Source organism: Bubalus kerabau, chromosome 4 (genome assembly GCF_029407905.1).
Source record: "Bubalus kerabau isolate K-KA32 ecotype Philippines breed swamp buffalo chromosome 4, PCC_UOA_SB_1v2, whole genome shotgun sequence".
NCBI classification, from domain to species: Eukaryota; Metazoa; Chordata; class Mammalia; order Artiodactyla; family Bovidae; genus Bubalus; species Bubalus kerabau.
This window is the reverse complement of record NC_073627.1, coordinates 93,162,024-93,182,197: the sequence shown is the minus strand read 5'-3', so window position 1 is coordinate 93,182,197 and position 20,174 is coordinate 93,162,024. Positions and strand designations below refer to the sequence as shown.

Below are 20,174 nucleotides of genomic sequence, written 5' to 3'. Positions count from 1 at the left end.
TCCATTGAAACCTATTTTCTGCTTTTTATAATTTTCTCTATACACTACTCAATATTTCCAAATATATACTACCTACATTAATCATACAACTATCTTGTTGTTCAGCCACTAAGTTGTGTCTGACTCTTTGAGACCCCATGGACGGCAGCACACCAGGATTCCTGTCCTTCACTATCTCCCAGAGTTTGTTCAAAGTCATGTCCACTGAGTCGGTGATGCCAGTTAACCATCTCATTCTCTGTCGCCCCCCTCTCCTCCTGACCTCAGTCTTTCCCAGCATCAGGGTCTTTTCCAAGGAGTCAGCTCTTAACTATCTATGTGTATTCAGATCTCAATTCATCAACCAGCTCCATCTCACCTGTGTCTTCTTTCCCTCTCCAAGGCCCCCATCGGTGTTTTCTTTTTTTAACTCCAACTGGGATCATCTATGCCCATCTCTTTGTTCAGAGATCATTTTTCAGCCAAGAGTGCTGCCTTAGATGGTATTTCCTTCTTTCTTTTGACCAACAAATCTGTTTACTTTTCTAAATTTAAGCAATTTTCAATAAACTCCACTTTGCAAGTTCACTAGTGAATATCACTAACATATACTTTTTTAAAGAACAGTCAACTTTTCAAGCATTTTTAGGTCCAACCTGTCTGTTCCTTTCAACTCTCTTATTCTTTCTTCCTGCCTATTTCCATAAGGTGATGTCAATAGAATGAATATAAGCTGTCTTTGAAATTATTCACTCTTCAACCACCTATTTCCCCACTTGGAGCCTGAGAAGGGAAAGGAGCTCACACTTACTGAGCACTTGTAATGTGCAAGTCGCTGTGTGAGTACCTTACATCAAGAGAAACTGTTTTTTCCTTTAAACAATCTTATGATGGTAAATAATCTGCCTGCAATGCAGGAGACTGGGGTTTGATCCCTGGGTTAGGAAGATCCACTGGAGAAGGAAATGACAACCCATTCTAGTAATCTTGCCTGGAAAATCCCATGGATGGAGGAGGCAGTCCGGTACAGTCCATGGGGTTACAAAGAGTTGGACACGACTGAGCAACTCCACTTTCACTTTTCATGGGGTATGAGGATCTACATTTTGCAAAAAAAGGGAGGTTTTAGAGTAGGTAAATAATTAACTCAGAGGCACATGCTAGAAAGTTACAAGGCCCAAACTTAAGATGAGAAAGAGCAAGAACATATGTCAAAGAAGTTAATGAAAAACACATAATCGTTGCATTTAGTGGTGTCCATTCTAGAGGCCTGTGTGGATGCTTCATATGTTAGAAATAACAAAGAAGACAATGAAAGGAAATAAAGAAAGTATCACCAGAAATAAAGACTTACTAATCCCCGCTCTTTGGTCCAGGACAACATAGGCAAGGTTAAAGGGGACTTCTCCTCTGACTTGAGGAGTGAGCAGGAAATGGGCCATGGAGAAACATAGAGACGCCGCATCTGTGTCGTGTCACACGCAGAACAATGCTGATCCCACCCCACGATGACACACTGGGGAGGGGGCCCAGTGAGTTGGGCTACAGTAACTCTCCCTAGGGTACAAAAGAAGACCTGGGGAAAAATTACTCTTAGAATATTTCCTATCAAAACAACCCCTCAAAAGCTTCCTATGAAACCTTAATGAAGGTGATTACTTAACTGATTACAGCAGATTCCATAAGCCAGAAGGTATATGCTGCAAATGAAGTGTAAACAATACTTCATTTCATATACACAGAAGAATTCCCACTTACTTTAATATTAGTTGACCATATCATGAAGTTTCTAGTTCCTTTCTACCCTCACAGACGGCATTTATAAACACCCTCAAGAGGCACGGAGAAAGTTAAACAACTACAATTACACTCAATTACAACCTCAAACACTTAGAAATACACAGTTTCTAAGAGAAAACAAAAAGGTCTGTGAGCAAGTTGGGAGGAAACAGTGCCAGGCTACTGGAACGTTTCAACCATCCAAATCACAAAGAGGAACTAAGAGGAAAGTGAGGCACGCTCTCCATCTTAGAATCCTAGAATTTCTGAGCAGAAAAGAAAATCCTTATGATCCGTGCAAATGGGCTTCCTTAAAGACGAAAAAATTTGAGATCTTAACTAAAACCACAAAGTTTCACTCATGAGTTCACCATCTAACAATACTCCCCCACCGGGCCCACCACAATTAGGGTCATTAATTATCAGACAGGGGAAAAGTGTAAGGGGGAAGGCAAGCTATATCTGTTTCCAGTTCCTCACAATGTCCCAAGGAAAATATAAAGGATATAAAAGCTTGATAACTTAATTAGTAATCATTTTGCACACCTAGACAATTAGGCCTTTGGATTCAGAAGTCTTAGTAGTTAGCCAGCTAGTTATAAGCAATCAAAAAATTCCTGTCAGAAATAGCAGACATTTAAAAAAAAAAAAAATTGGCCATGCTACACAGCATTGCAGGATCTTAGTTCCCTGACCAGGGATAGTTCCTCGCCCCCTGCAGTGGAAGCACAGAGACCTAACAACTGAACAGCCAGGGAGTTCCCCATAACTACTTTTGACTCCACTTTAAGATACTAAAATAGGATGTGTACCTCCGCTTTCAATGCAATTAAAAATTCAAATTGATCTGGAGAATTCCAGTTTTATCCTCTTGTCTTTATGCTAATAATACTCAGTGTGCATTTCAACATCATACTCTAAAACACAATTTACCATGATTTTCACAAAATTTTCACAGTGATTTTTATCTCTGGAAAGTAGTAGGACAAAGAAGACTTTTTAAAATTCTTTTTTGGGTCTTTGTATATTTTGGTCTTAAATAAATAAAAACACTTAAGTTAAATACAAAGAAAAAACTAACCTGATCAGCTGACACTTCTAAACAGTACGGATGGTAATTGTCTAGCGCTCATCTAAATTGCATTCGGCTGGTGCCCTAACAGGAAGTAAGAGGCCCTGAAAGGGACCCTCTAGCATCCCCTGGGAAGCTGGGGCTGAGTGCATATCTTCTCTCCTGTACATACCTCAAAGGAATCACGGTGTGCAAGAGAGCTATTTACAACTTACTTTATGTATAATCAGCAGAAACAAAAGATATGACAACAAGCATAAAGGCCTCTCTCTCCTCTCAGGAGAATTCAACAAGGGAGGGCCAGTGGGCATTCACTTCAGTGTCAAAAGGGCTTCCAGAAAACACATTTTCTGTGGGGTAGGGAGGAAATATGGCAGGCTTCCTATACACACACACACACACACACACACACACACACGATCTTATGTTTACTGAGATCACACATAAAGACTGTTAGAGACCAGACTTCTGAAAAGAAGACAGAAAAAGGCTCCACATCGCAACTATCATTCAAACTACTTGAAGCTTGTTAAGCAACTATATTCCAATAAAACTTAATTTAAAAAAAACACTTGAAGCTGAATGGGCGTAGCAGGTGGGTGCAGAAGGTGGAAACGAAGAAAGAATAAGGCACAGAAGTGATAACTTGGGAAAAGAAACATGTTACCAAGAAAAGGGCTTATAGAGTCTGGGGTGCTTCTTGCAAAACCAGGGCCCATTTGAACTTTAATTTTATTTTTAAACATTAAACATTCAGGTAGGCATTTGCCTGATAGGCACTATAAAAAGTCAGAGCCTAAATAAACTAACTTCCATGCCAGCTCAAGTCTCTCTGGTGAAGCTGGCCGTAAGCCCAGAGCAGTGCTGAACTGTATGTGTTCTGGTGGCTTCGGTCTAGCAATGAAGGAATGAGGCAAAGGAGATGAACCCAAGGAGAACTTGGAAAAGAATGGAAAGACAGAATTGGTTTTAAAAAACAGAGGGACAGACGACAGTCGGGTAAGAGGACGCAGGAATATGGGCGGGTACAAGCTCCGTTACATTCCAAGTCAGAGAAAAGCAGTAACAGCCTCATGTCAGTGGTTAGATGACGCCAAGCAACAAGAAGAAAAATTACCCAGATAACACAAAGAATTCAGACAGACCATTCTGTGAAATGGATTTGACAGTAAGCTAGCCAGGAGTTGCTTGTGAGAAAGAGCAGATAAAGAAATAAATTAATTACCCCACACTGTAAAGACGGGGATGCATGTTAAACACAGTGCTGCAAATAAGAGAGGAATGAATGAAAAATAAGGAGAGCTAAGTTGCTGGATGTGCAGATAATGTCTATCTTCATCTCTCAGGCAATGATTTAATGAAGGAAAACATTCCAGCACTAAGCCTTCCCAACCATGGAACCCAAGGCTAAGACTCAGAAGGGCCAAGTATACAGCATCTAAAGCTTAAGAATGAAAAACGTCACTTCATGATGAGAAAGGAACTGCTGAGTCAAAACAGCATTTATCCAGCTGCCAATACAGAATGGTCAGAAATATGCTGGTGCTTACAGAGACCTTAGATGATGCAGGATGTTATCCGTAGGAAGGTGAGAAGGACGAGCAAAAGAATTGAGCAGGGGGGAGGACAGTCCTCTCCAAGTCATCCAGGACAGTGAGCTACAGGATCAGGATGAGAGGAGAGAAAGCAGAAGAGGGTTAAGGTTCTGCTACTCACCAGGCTGACAGACACAGAAGATGACTGGGGATGGGGGCGGGGGACCGGAGGAGACCGCATCCTCCCAGGAGCCAGGACCTGCCTAAGTGAGATTCAGTCTCGCTCTGCCTTGGGAGCTGGTCCTCTGGGGGTAAGCTAGGGCCCTGGGCTCTGTGATGGAAGCAACCGCTGCAGGTACGATTACAGGGGATTTTCACAGCCGCAAACAACAACAAAAATACCCTGGTTTTTTCTACTGTGAAATGTGGGATAAGAGATAAAAATCTCTCTTCCCTGGTGACACCCTGAGGAGCCTGATGGACCATGAATAATGCTAAAATTACACAGGATCTTTCTAACAGAGCCTCAGAGGGCTTTACACAAAATATTTATTAATTCCCCCATCAGACAAGTAAGGGGTGGGAAGGAAATTTCCACCACACTCTTTTTACTATATTTTTAAACAAGAAAACTGAGGCCTGTCACTGTGCTCTCCCCTCATTTGATAAGTTGAATAGAGTTGAAATGAAGACAAAGTTCTCTATACTACCACGCTCGTGTTTCACTGGAAAAGCCCTCTATCGTTTAATAGAGTTCATCCTTGTTTTACATGGGTTTTAGCACTAAAGAAAATGAAAAGGAAGTTTTTGCACCTTTGCCATGGGTGGACTTCAGATTCAAAAAAGAAAAGTGCCTAATTCGACTATATTCAGCTGGTTTGTAATCATTCTTGTCATTCCAGTTTACTGGAAATGGAACACCCCAAATTGTTGCTCATGGGCATATACATCACCATGTGTGATGACTGATGTTGTCAAAGTTCACATATACGTATGTATATATATGCCCATGTAAACTGTCTGTCCTCAAGGCTCAATGCCAACTATCCTACAGCCAGGTAATATGCAGAGAGCACTGGCTTTGGAGTAAAACTTCTGTTTTAACCCCAGCTGTGGTATCTTCTGAAGTTGGTCAGTTAGTTCCCAATACAGAGCTTAGTTGGCTACATCTGTAAAATGGAAATAATTCTGTTTACTGTGGTGGGTTGGTAAGGCTGAAGAAGACACAGGTGAAACATCTAAGCAGACGGTAGGTACACAGCATAGGTAAAGATACTTCCTGGATACGCTGTTCTTCCCCACCCCAACACACCATTCCCATCTGGGCTGAGAAGTTTGAGACAGGGACGGAAGGAATTTGGGGCATGAAAGCAAACCCCAAGTGTCAAAGGAATAATACAAGCAATTAGGGAAACTGAAAATTATACCTATTCAATTAGTCTCAATTAGGGGCCGGCTCCATCAACTTGTAGACAGCTTCCTAGAATGCTGTGCTGACAAAGACTATGAAGATGTGTCTGGGCCCTGAGAGACTGACTGCCCAAGTCTCCACTGGGGGAAGGAGAGAGAAGAGACGCATTTTACTCTCTGCCACTCCTGCCTCAGCCAAGACCTTTACAATGAAAGGATGAGGCAATTTTCTGAGTTCACTTTCATGCTAGTGGCTTGACCTATGAATTAAAAATGAGTTTCCGATATACACTGCTATATATAAAATAAACAAGGACCTACTGTATAGCAGATGGAACTATATTCAATATCTTGTAATAATCTATAATGGAAAGAAGGTGAAAAAGAATATATATATGTGTGTGTACATGTGTGTAGCTGGATCACTTTACCGAGTACCGGAAAAACTGTAAATCAACTATACATCAATACAAAATAAAAGATAAAAAGTAGATTTTCCAGGGAACTCAGGTAAACGAAGTCTGAAGAAGCCCTACAGTTTTGGAAAAACCCAAAACAGCAAACTGACAGATAACAGCCTAAGTCAGTGGTTCAAGGTATATTCTCAGCCTGGGAATGTTACTAGTATTACCAGGTAATTTATCTGAAATATATTTGAAGTCTCATCTGAGACCTGGGGCTTCCCTGATAGTTCAGCTGGTAAAGAATCCGCCTGCAATGCAGGAGACCTGGGTTCAATCCCTGGGTTGGGAAGATCCCTGGAGAAGGGCAAGAATTCTCCAGAGTTTTGGCCTGGAGAATTCTATGGACTGTATAGTCCATGGGGTCACACAGAGTTGGACATGACTGAGTGACTTCCACTGAGACCTACTATGACAGACGCCATGCGAGGTGGAGTCGGGCCGGTTGGTTTTATGAGCCCTCCAGGTGATGCTGATGAGCACAAAAGTTAGAGAACCACTGGCCTAAAAAAATGTGAAAATCAAAAAAGAACTGGTAAAGCAAAAGTCTTCTTAAGAAAAAAAAAAACAACAAAAAACAAAGCAAGAAGTAAGAACAAAGAAGCAAACATCAGGGCATAAGGTTTGGGATCTTGGAGAGTCATGGGGAACACGTGTATACCTGTGGCGGATTCATGTTGATATATGGCAAAACCAATACAATATTGTAAAGTTAAAAAAAAAATAAAAATAAAATTGTAAAAAATGGGGAAAAAAAAAGAAAAATAAATAAATAAAGAGAGACAAAGCCCAAATGAGCAAGCCACTTCAGCAGCAGTGTTATGAGCAACTCCATGGATGCTGCAAACATGAGAAGGAAATAACTTGGGGACAGACATTAGCTTTAGCATTTAAACTAGAAATCACATTAAAAGGACCCTTGTCACCTGGAACTCAACCACTGGGTTTGCACCACTCTGCCTGTCTCTCTGGTTTTTCACAGCAATCAAGACCACTACTGAACTTAACTCTCTAATGAGGGCACAGAGACAACTTTCAACTCATGATCACCAAGAATTTCTTTTTTTTTTGACAGGGTGGCATTTTTTAGGAAAGAGTTCACTTGGGAAGAAAACAAGTGCATTTCACTTGATCTTCATTCAGGGACAGCACAAAATGAGACAAATCAATGGATTTTTTTCCCCTCCCTAAATTTCACAACACTCAAGAGAAGCAGATGACTGGAAAAGGTATACATGAGAAAACGGAAAGGGGAGTTTAAGGAATGAAACATGATAGAAAAATGTGCCACATGCCAGAGAGTGAAAGAGAAAATGTTACACCTACCCCTCCCCAAAATTCAACATCCCATGTTACTTCTTAAACCACATACATTAAGCCTATTATGATTTAAAAAAAAAAAAAAAAAAGTGTAAGTTGCCATACAATGAGCACTTAAACTAGATTTAATGCACAGTGGTTGTCCAAAGAAGCAGATTGCTGTGGACTAGGCTCTTGCCCCATGTGACATGGGTTAGACTTCTTATGGAGGGTGAGCCTGAAGGCAGACCACAAATTCGGCCAGTGGAATTCTGGGGTGCAGAAACCAGGAGAGCTGGCAGGGAGCCTTCACCATGACGCTGAAGCCTACAGTTCAGCACGCCCAAGATCAATGAAGGAACATGCTTCTCCTTGCACGCAAAGCTTGAACACAGGTAACGTTAAGAGAAGAAAGGAAACGGGAAGGCAGATTCGCCCCTGCTGCTCCCTACAGGAAAACCTTGCCCAACTCAAGCGTAAGTCATACCGTGCACCGCAATCACCCCTCGGAACCTGCTGAGGACCTCAAACTAAAAAGAGAAAATGCACAAAAGGATACAAGGCTGATTTCTGTGGAAGACCCAGGCTCCTCCTACCTACCCGACCAGCTTCCCAGCCCTAGATCAACTGGGGTGAGGTCAAGGGAAGGTGAAAAGCTGTACACAGTACTCTGGACCAAACAGGTGAAAAGTGAGCCTCAACTTCCCCCACCAATGGCACCTCGCTGTTACTGAGGGTCTCAGGAAGTGGTGAGAAGATACGGTAAGACAGACTTCCTTACATTGCCCTTGAGGATCATATAAGGTATTTTTTCAAACTGAAATCCTTTACTCCTGAAATCTAAAAGAGGTTTAATAGACAATAGAACACTTTATAAATGATAAAACACATAGTTTTCCATTTTGTGTGCTTTCGATGTTCACAGCTTCAAATAAGGAGAGTTATTTATGTCAATAACTTACCATAATAAACGCTATTACCATGCCATTTTCTCTCTACTTGCTTTCCTTTCAGATGTCATGCTCTCCCCTGGTTTCATCTGCCACCTGTATGAGAACAATGCTCCCCAATCCCTATTCCTTAACACTCACGTGAATTTTAGTCCTGCACTTTCAAGCTCCCACTTGAAATTTCCAAGTGTTTAGTTAACACCTCGAGATAAACAAGGATATGGGTTCACTGCCTTCCCTTCTTTACTACACCTCTACCCTGACTTTGTTGGCTTTTTTTTTCTTGCATTAGTATCACCAGAATCCCATTAACAAAGAGTGAGAACTATAGATGATGATGAAAAGCCTTCTCCTTATTTCCAAAACCCAGTAAATTCTGAAGGCCTATTTTCCCACTCCCATCCCCTCAGCTGTCCTCCCACACACCTTCCAGATCATCTCTCTCCATCTAGACCATTTCTAACAAGAGCATGCTCAGACCTTTGCCGTAACCCTTAAGTGATTGATAATGCATTTCACACTCATCAACCAGAGCTATGTACCACCCCTCCAACTGTCAAACCTATTCTAGATGTTCCCCACAAACTACCAATTACAAAGTTCCTTCCAGGCCCTCTACAGCCTAGCTCCGCCCTGCCCTTCCAGCTTCATCTCTCCTCCTCGTTCATGACAAATACTTAAGTGAAGTGAAGTCGCTCAGTCGTGTCCAACTCTTTGTGACCCCATGGACTGTAGCATACCAGGCTCCTCCGTCCATGGAATTTTCCAGGCAAGGGTACTAGAGTGGGGTGCCATTTCCTACTCCAGAGGATCTTCCCAACCCAGGGATCAAACCCAGGTCCTCCCACACTGCAGGCAGACACTTTACCAGGGAAGCCTTAAATCCTTAAGAGACAGTCTAATCATAATTAGACTTAATGTCTCCTGCGTATGCTCTAGCTTTCCTAATTTGACATAGCTCTCATACCGCTTTTTTCTGGAATACCCTCCCCTGCACTAAACTTTTTTTTTTAATTATTGTGGGTTTTTTTTGACTGCACTAGCTCTTCCTCACTGTGAGCTGGCCTTCTCCAGTTGCGGCAGGGGGATACTCTCTAGCTATGGTGTACACGCAGCTCAAGTTGTATGCTTTGTCTTTTTTGTGAAGCAGACTCTGTAGCACGCTGGCTCAACAGTTGTGGTTTAGTTGTCCTGAGGCATTTGGGATCTTCCCTGGCCTGGGATCAAACCCATGTCCCCTGCACTGCAAGGCAGATTCTTAACCACTGGACCGCCAGGGAAACTTTGCACTAAACTTCTGAACATCTCTATTTCTGGAGGCCATTTCTTCCATTAAGTTTCCTGATACCCACAGGTAGAAGACATCTCCCTCGCCAGCATTCTACCACCCTCATGGCAGTCAGCACCACACAACTGCAGACTTTAAAAACACTACATGTTTTTCCTCCTGAAGGGCAAGAACTTACTGGCTTCTCCTTAGTTTTCTCTCAATCAGCTTTTCACACAGCAGATACTCAACCAATGCATGCAAAATAAATTAATAAATAAATCTCTTAAAATTCACAGTGGCACCAGTGACCCAATGTTACAGAGTGATTTTTAACCGTATCATTATTCCACCCAATCCTCAACAAATACCCTTAGGGCATTTAGGGGCCAGTAATTCCTATTTTATAAAAATTCAAGATGCAAGGAGGTTTCTATTTATGCACAGAGCAGTCTTCTGAGTGTAATTTAGCCTGTAAAGGTTCAGTAACTAATTCAATGTCACCCTGTTGATCTGTGGTATATTTCTGCTGAAATGATACTTCTTTTGCTAACTTTCCTTCTGACTTACTTAAGGCTACCTCGAGAACCTGACTCTATCAAAGCAGTCTTCTATAGATGAGAAAACGCACAGTTATCTCCTCTAAAATGTAAGTTTTAGAGATACTATTCTCTGCCCAACAAGTTGTTAACAAATATATATTGGCACATATATCTTATTTTAAAATTTACTAAGCTTTACAAGTAGTGAAAGTATGAAAACCTCCTATAATAAGCTTTGCAAAGAGGTATTGATTACCATATACCTGGAAAGAAAGTAATCAACCCATTATACTACCCTCAGATAAGAAGACATTTCTAAGATGCAATGAGAACAGCGTATAGACAACTGGGGATAGATTTCCAGCCCCCATCAGTTTCTCCTTTGTTTCAAGCCAGGAGCAGGCAACTACAGCCTCTGAGCCAAATGCTAGACTGCTGCCCACTTCTATATTAATAAATAAAGTTTTATTGAAACACAGCTGTACCTATTCCTTTATACACATATATATTCTACCGCTGTTTGTGGCTACAAAGACAGAATTGAATAGTTATTACAGAAACCCATGGCTTCTAAACTATTTACCATCTGGGCCTTTAGAAGAGGTTTGCCAACTACTGTTTTAAAATATACAAAATTGTACCCCTTTTCCCAGGAACATCACTTTCAAGAAATCCCCTTTAGTAAGTAAGAATACAAGTACACAGAAGAATGTCCATATTGAGGCACCACTCTTTGTAAATTAAATGAACTGGCAGCAACCTCAATGTCCACAAACCAAGAACTCATTAAGCATATTATGGTACAATGATACACTAAGACTCCATTAAAAATTATGATGGATAGCTTTACTTACAGACATGGAAAGATATCTATGCCATGCCTGAGTTTAAAAAAAGTCATGTATCCATAATCCTTTTATGTAATGAGCATCTATCCATACACCTGTATGTATACATAAATGAGAAAGGATGACTAAAGAAGATGTTAATAAAATGGTTCCTTGGTGGCAGCCATTCTGGAAGTGTTTACTCTCTTTGTAGTCTTCTTAATGAGATCTTCACAATGAAGATTGCACCCTTTATAAAAGCTGTTAAAAAAAAAAACTTTAAAACTTAAAAATCAAAGTCAGCATGCTATGCTTAGGTTCTGCGTTATATAAAAAGCACAAGGTTTTTCAGAAAATAAAGGCGGGGAGTTTGTATTTTCTTTTTGGTTAGGGTAGGGCTTCTGGGTTGGTTGTTACTGTTTCTAATCTGCCTTTTTCTTAAATACAGAAAGGCTCTTCGGCTCACCAGTAGCCTGCATATCTATGAAGCTGCAACCCCAGCATGACACCCTCCTCTGTGGATTGGAAAAGTCCCTTACCAAAGCATACACGGGTGAGGAGGAAGAAGAGCGGTTAAAAGAACAGCCCCTCCATGGAAATGTATTAATTCAATCAGCGTCTTGCTTCTGGGTTACCATAAAAAGGTTCATAAAGTACCCAAAAGCCACGCAAGATTTTAGAATTATGCTGCTCAATGACTGATTCTCAGTGAAGAGTAAGAAAGGGGAGATTTTTCCTCTACTCTCATTTTCTTCAGCCAAACTAAGCTTTAGCAAGATTGGCATAAGTATTTTTTTAAGTGGTTAACTGAAAAGGCTAAGTGTATACATGACACAATTATTAAAAACTCAGTACCACCACCGATACAGAGATGCTAACTAAACGCTGCATAAGGCTTGCAAATTAACATCAGGAACTACAAAAGAAGAAATTGCTAATAGCCAACAGTGCCATCCTCCTCTCTGTGCCGGACACTTTACAGGCATCGATTCTAACCCTCATTTTAGTAATGAAGTAACTGAGCTTCCAAAGTCACATAAAGAAGAGACAAATTCAAGTGCAAACACATATGGCTAGAAAACCTAGTCTCTGCCACCCATGCTGATAAAAAAGAAATTTAATTTTCTAATGAAGGACTGTACAACACCCCAATATAAATTTAGCAGATGAAAAACCTTGAAATTCCTGGTCTACAAAGATATTACAAAATTACCATGTTGACTAATTTTTATAAGCAATTTACTTAAAATAGTATGTTTTTCAACATTTCTGAGTTAAATCTACCCATATTCTCCATCCTTACATTTACTTGTATATGCACATGACGTGTATATCTTTTATAGATATGCTATACATTACACAGAGCACAGCTTTTTAATATTGTCAAACTGGAATCTGTATACATTGGTAGACACAGGCTCCCGTTAAACATAAAGTGGTGACTTATTCTTTTGTGACTCTTCCCACAATAAAATTACTTCATCACTTTGGATTGAATAAAATCTGTGCCCTGAAAATTAACATGTGAAGAGCTGTACAATGATATAGCTATTTTTTTTTTACGCTAGTATTTACCCCACACTATTTTTCTCTTATGTTCTCTTTTCAAATTAGGGAGAGATTAGCCTTCCTGTGAATTCCCCACAATTGCACCATGGTAAACGAACCCTTTAACTCCCAGACTACTTGGGTTTGCTATGCCTCCTTTTTAGAGGGTGTGGAGGCATTAGACTCTAGTTTTTCCAAGCAAGTATTCCACAGATCAAAGATAGAACTCGGAGGCTGGACCCTTTTCTTCTAGAACAGGTCTAATTTTTATCAGTTCTGAAAGTTGGTTTCCTTGCAAAATTTAATCTGAAAGGAAAAGCAAAAATTGGTGGGTTCAACAACCATCTTCTATTTTTTGTAATATCTGACTCATGTTATAGATGGATGAAGAATGTAAGGAACAAAGCAAAGATTCTGGGGGTCAAACTTGCTGGATACAGAGTTGAGACCTTTACTTCCTCATCTGTAAAATGAAAATAACTGTACCTGCCCTGAACGCTTTTTAAGAGTTGAATAACATCAAGTGAGTACCACCCTTAGCACACTGTGTGAGCTAGGACGTACTTATGAAATGATGGTTTTTAATCCATCTTTTACTCTTAGCAATAGGTGAAAGTGAACACTAAACCAAATATTTATTTTAGATCTAAAGATACAGTACATTCAAACAAGTGTTGGCTAAAAGAAATGAAATGTCAGGCAAACTAACAATGCTAATCAAAGACCATCTATGACAATATTAATGCACTACACATAACACAATTACTTTTGATAAAAACATAATCCAGGATTAAAAGACAGTAAGAGCAGCACATTCTGCTCAACAAATAGTTCCCAAGCCCTTAACTACACTTAAGGCAAAGTGCAAGACTGTAAATGAAGATAAAATACTGCCCCAATATACATATAGGTGCCTTGCTATACTCTTTCGTTTAGTTCTACCAAAAGGTGTAAATGCTATTTGCTTTAGTGTGACCCTGATTCCATGAATACAAGTGCACATTCACAAAGCCAGGGACAGAGACCAGGGTACCTGTATAATGGAACTTCCAGCTCTGTTACCAAGTGCTAACCATAATGAGTGGGCTTCCAAAGTGGCTCAGCAGTCAAGAATCTGCCTGCCAATGCACAAGACACAGGTTCGATCCCTGGGTTGGGAAGATCCCCTAGAGAAGGAAATGGTAACCCACTCTATATTCTTGCCTGGGAAATTCCATCAACAGAGAAGCCTGGCAGGTTATAGACCACTGGGTCACAAAAGAGTCATACACGACTTAGCGACTAAACAACAACGATAATAAAGCAAGCACCTTTGATTCAAGGGAGTGATTAAAACTGACGATACACAGGTAAATAGAATGTAACAGAATTTGCCAGCTTAGCTTCTAGTCTTTGGTTATCTATAACTGATATCTCAGAAATAACAGCATCATTCTGACATCCAGGAAGGTCATCCCAGTGAGAATTTTGCAGAGTGGCGAAAACACAAGACTAATGGATGATACAAAGCAATTCTCAAAAAAAAGAAAGAAAGCTGTCTGCCAATACTTAATATCTTCTTTCCTATTGATATTTGGTGAAATTAAAGCATTCAAATTTATCCCTCCTAAAAAAAAAAGAAGCTTTCCAAGGACACTTGCCTCAAGACAAGCTCAAAAAAACAAGATCTACAGAGTTTACTGAACACCTACTATGTGCCTGAACTTCATGGGTGTTGTCTCATTTCATCTTCCTGACAAATTTTCAAGTGTTCTTTCCCCCATTTTAAAACAAGAAAATAAATGTTAGGGATAAAGTGACTCACCCAAGGTCAAAAGATCATAAGTAAGTGGCAACATGAGAATCTGAACCTGGGACCAATCTTTTTAACTCCGCCACAGCTCTCAATCCCCACCAGAGAGTTCTGCAATGTCAAACAATAATGCTGGTACAATGGGGAGAGAAAAATGCTGAAAGAATAAGTATTAATATTTTTAAAAAGTTTGATTTTTAGGGGAAAAATTCTAAATCAACTTTAATTTTCATGTTAAGGAGACGTGATACTGGGGTATTTCCATTCTCTCCCTCTTGGATTTTGAAGGGGCAATTTTAATGAATTGAAAAGGGTTTGGATACAACCACAACATCCTTTTTATAATCAAAAACTGCTTCCATGATCAGGATAACAAATTTTGTTAGAGAATCTAAGCATACGCGACAGACTTTTTTTCCCTCAATTTGGCACTGTTGACAAGTTTTTCTACTTTTTAGGAAAAAGAATTAATTTTGAAACTGGCTAGAAGGGAAAAAGAAATCCAGCACAAAGTTAAGTTTAATATTCCTCTGAAAAGTGCACTTTAAAATTGGAAACTAGAAACAAAAATCATCAAAAGAAAACTTCCATCACTACCACTTGGTTACATTCAGCACTGAAAAGAATTCTTAAAGTGAGTAGTCTCTAGAATGTAAGTGAAAATACCTAATGAGTTCATCTAAAATTTGAAGTGCCAAGTCCACACATCAATCTTGATTTTGCCATAGAGTTGACTGCATGTTGGTTTAAGACCTCCCATAAACAATATGAATGTATCTGTTTATAAATAATAAACCGTCTACGGACAGCACTAATCAGATTAAACTCAGGAGGTCTATCCGGACAAAACCATCATTTTATAGAAATACATAAATCACGTACCCAAAACTCTATAAATATGGCACACAGACACACTCACAATTTACTGTTTTATAGTATACTCTCAACTTAAATTTCTGTTACATAAGATTCTAAAAAATAACATCAGTGGGAATCTATCCTGGCTTAACAACTGTAAAAAGTTTTTCCTTGCATTCATGAGGCAGTTGTTGAAGTGTGCATGTACACACAGGCACACACACATTCACAACTCTATGTATGTCTTATACATCAATTACTACTAAGGAAGAGAAAAATGAGCCATTACAAGAACATGGAATCAAAGCAAGTATTAAGGCTTGCAAGTGAAGAGCAACAGGCGATTCAAACCTAAAATGCAAATTAAGATGATATGTTTATTTAGGTAAGCCCAAGACAATTTGTATTTCTCTTATTCACTGGGAAAAAAATCAGATGCATTAATATTCTATAAAGTCCCAATGCAAAATCGGGAGGCCATTCCATACATTCACATTTTAATCTGTTATAAATTAACCTGAGTCAGGTCAAATCACGAAGCCATCAGACAGCTACATTCAACATGCACAATTACAACCCCAGTCCAATCATACACACCCGGAGTAAACGTAAGCCTCAAACTATTGGAGCAGTGAAGAGCCAGGCTAGTTTTCCCCAGAGAGGGACTGGTGGGGGCAATTGGCAAAATGGATACATCCCAGACAATGGCAGAACCTGAGCCCTGCCCTCCAACCCTAAAGATGCTCACGTGGTTGTACAAAAGTCTGTTTACAAGATCCGCAGCCCAGATGACCTGCATCTTAATTAAACTGCCCTCTTTCCAGAATTCCTGGTTTTAAATCACACTGGAAACGTTTGGCTGCGACTGAACTAGAATGGTTTGGTTTCTCCCTTCTGAATGCCAAAAAGAGGAAAAAAAAAAAAAAGTGCCATACTTAAGTTTGTTTTGTTTCAAACTCTCAGTCCTTCTGCATTCCCAAACTGTATCCCTCTGACTAGTAAAAACCGTTATTAGAGAGAAAAGGTTTTTTTTAAAAAAAAAAAAAAACAAAAAAACACCGCCCACACACAGCCCCCAAAGCAGCCCGGGAGAAGGAATGAGGGAGGCTGACTGGTAACATACGGTACCATGAGCTGCAGTGGCCTCGCCGTCAGCGGTGCAAGGGTAACTGATCGCTCCTGGCCTTCCGCGCACAGCGAAGCTCAGCCCAGGGAAGGGGGGAACAGGGACTGGGCGGGGAGGGGGCCCTTGCCGCTCTCAGGCAGTTTATACAAGAAGGCAGCTCAGCTCCTTTCTGGCGCATTCCTCCTCTCTATCTCGCCACCTCTTTGCCTGTGTCCTGTCGTGTTTTCTTCAGCCGGTAATTGTCCGGATGGCAAGACTTTTAAAACAGTCAGTTTAGGAAAAAGCGAAACCCTTCTAAGTGACCATCACAGCAAATCAGCTTCACGCTGGTGGGTAAAATTTTCCAAGGGAAGTGTTCTTCTGATAGTTCCTGAGTCTCTAAGCCCCCCCCCCCCACCCCCCGCCTCCCCCGCCCCCACCCGCCGCCACACACACTCCCCTAGAGGGCTAAATGCACTGTGGCAATAAAACATTCATGCGACTTGGAATTTTAACACAATGCCATTTCCCTAGTTTAACCTGAAAGGAATGCACTAGTCACAACAGACTACATCATCCTGCCATTAAACCCTGCCAAGGAACCGCTTTTTTGGCCCTGCCGGGCCAGCTTTGACGGGAAAGGAGTACACAGACCCACACACTGAGCACAGAAGGGCCACCTCTGCTTCCTCGGCCGGGTCCAGCAACACCCTGCTCTTGAACGTGACCCCTGACCCCTCGCATTGTGACCGGCTTGTGATGCGTGTGTCACTCTGGCACTTCTGCAGAGACACACACGGTGCAGGCCACTGGCGGCTCCCTCTCAACAGGACTTGGGCTGAAGCCAAAAGGTTCTCTCTTATTATTACTGCTACTATGGAAGGGCTCCTGTGGAAGGGAGGCGGGGGGTGAAGGCTATGCCTGGTGCTGGAGAAGGGTCTGTTTCTGGTTTTTCCTTTGTCTTGCGACTTTTTAAAACACAAACTTTGTATTTGCCTTCATAATTAGGTTGTGATTACTGACAAGCTGGTTTGCTTTGGGGACAACTTATCAAAACTGCCAGTTCTTCCTGCATTTAAGTGACATTTCATTTAGACTTACAAAATACAAAAACAGAAATTTTTCTGATTTCTCCAGAGAATTTTAGAGAAAAAACTCAAGTGTTGAACTCTAAATAAAACATCCACACTTAACCATTTCATGTGGTTAAAGTACTACCACCCAAGGAACAAGGAACAAATTAGTTATCTGTTTTTTTAAACTCTAGATGTATTGATTTATTACTTGTGCAGAGCTGTCTGCCTTCCAAGGAACAGAAGCAACAAACTAAGGAACAAGAGAAAATAAATGTACAATGAATGAATACTCAAAAATTACACTGAAAGTTTTTAAATGTTTGAAGTAATTTTGGACTCTGCGGTGATGCCAATTTGGTACTGTATAGCCATTTACAAAAGTATTGATTTTTATTAATTTTGAAAGTTACAAGATATTATAAGTTTGTCCCTCCAACCTCTCTTTTTTCCTCTATCCTCAACTTCTCTCTCACTACTCAAGTATGCCTTCCAGATTTTTCTACTTTTCTATTTTTTTTTCCTTTTCTGATCCTTAACTATTTTCATATGGGGCACTTTCACTTTCAACCTTGCTCTACTTGTCCTCTAATTTGTCCTCTCTACTCTATTCAGAGGCCATTCTAAGAAGCAAGTCCCTCCTGACCCTGACCTTGACCCTGAACTATAGCCAGGTGAACTGTGGTTATCCCTGCAAAAGGTGTTCCAGCCTTAATCTCCTAGAATGAGGTCACATCCCCTTCCTACAGCAAGTAAAGAACATCTTCCTTCAGAGAACACCCTAAAATACAAAATAATGATTGCTATGCAGGCTAACATGCGCACAGAAAATAAAGCCAAATTGTCTCCTTTAGCGTAATTTTTGTCTCCTTAGTAGATGGAATTAGTTTTAAGCCCCAGTTAAAAGACTTTTTTTTCTTCCTTTTCTTTAAACAGACATTATCATGCCTTGAAGAGTCATTCTAATCCCTTCACCTTAGCCAAACCATGCTAATTCTAGCTAGGACAGCAATTAATTTAAAAAAAAAAAAAAAAAAAAAAAGGAATTGACTTGAGGAACAGGGGGTGGGAAATCAAGCCAACAGAGAGGCAAAGATTATCAAATCCTATGTGAAATATTTCCATTTCAAAATATAAATGCTGAAATCAGACTGTCATTTTAACGTATATAAAATCCAGCAATAAAGATATCTGATTTTTTTAATGATCTGACTTATTACCAAAGTATATTCAAATCCAATTTTTATGTTACTAGTGGGAAGCCTAGTAAAACTGTAGACAGCACTACTTAAAGCAATGAAACTAAAATTACAGAGGATAATTTCTATTTAAATTCAGGCAGATACACTTTTTTGCTCATATCAAATCAATCAACAAGATGATCTCAAAGCATCTTCGACCAGTTATCTAGAGAAAGTAAAGTCTGTGATCATGCACATGCAGCATGTTAAACCTCTCAATTGTGATGCAGTTCCTCTGAAAACCTCGGGAACTTTGAGACACACTGCTAAAAAGAAGAAATAACCCATCCCTTATTTCTAAATAAAAAAACTGTCAACCAATTTTATAACCTTAATACTGCTATGGTACAGTGAGGCACCATAAGGAAGTCATGTTTTTATATGAAACGGTACCAAATTAATGGAATCAGAACACTACCCAACCTGTAAGAAAAGAAAGTTCTATCAGTAAGTTTATTGAATTACACAAAGTTGCACCAATGCAAAAGTTTTGCAGAAATATTTTGGTGTGGGTGTAAGCATATGATCAAGTCTGTGATAACCATCAATAATTTTCTTTACCTTTAACTTAACCAAAGGCTGTGTTAAATGGCATTTGGGAATACAAATTTTAAAGTTTTGTAAGTTACCTTTTAATTTCTAGCAAGCAAAATAGGTGAGATGTTTCTCACCAACCCTTATTAAGATAAGCACAAACAGGCATATGTTAATCTGTTCTCCAGGAGAGTCTACTTGGAGCTATTGGATTTGCTAAGTCATCCACCCCTAGTAGTCCCTGCCAGTGTCCCACCTCACACCCCCTACAGGCAGTCAGACTTTAACCCTCACAGGCAGTCAGACTTTAACCCTGAGTGAGGGCAACCCTCAGAAGCAACAAGATGAGACAAGAAAGGAAGTGTGTAGATGAAATAGTGAGGGAAGGAAAAGAGAGACGCAGAAGGATGAAACCAGACTGAAAGAAACACAAGCAATAGGAAAGAGAAGGAGCAGACAGACAGAGAACAAGGTGGGCAGAAACAAAATGGAAAGGGAGAGCTAAGGGAGGACTGAAGGGAAAAAAGAGATGGCTGGGGAGAGAGGAGGTATAGGAGCCCCATGACACAACAGTGGATCAAGCAGCTGGCCAGAGATGCTAATTCAGCGCTTTAACAAATCAATGCCACTTGAAAAGTACAATGCGAGCCCTCACTGGGTAAGATGTCAGGGGACTGAGAAAATGCATTCTCAAGTATTTCACATTAAGAGGGAATAATGTGTTAATTTATAACTCTTCACCCTATACACTTGGATTATCTATCTGTGTCAGCGATTTGACTTCTTAAATTTATCAAAAAGGCACGCAAAGGGAGGCAGCTCTGACTGCACCACCGGGAGATGGAGGTTTCGGAAGAGCCTGTCCTGGGTAGTCCTGCAGTTCTTTTCCCTTTCCTATTTGG

General features: G+C 40.3%; 1 protein-coding gene across 24 annotated transcripts in view; it reads right to left on the bottom strand.

Annotated features, from left to right (window-relative positions):
* Positions 1–20,174, bottom strand: part of BNC2 (basonuclin zinc finger protein 2) — a 486,409-nt gene that overhangs the window by 291,800 nt on the left and 174,435 nt on the right. The window contains exon 1 of one of the 24 annotated variants that reach the window (XM_055577993.1): positions 16,448–16,623. The exons of the other annotated variants lie outside the window; for them this stretch is intronic. Within the exon in view, the coding sequence (XP_055433968.1) occupies positions 16,448–16,450 (3 nt within the window). The 5' untranslated portion in view covers positions 16,451–16,623. Of the gene's footprint in view, positions 1–16,447; positions 16,624–20,174 lie in introns of those variants that run through there. 24 annotated transcript variants of the gene reach the window in all.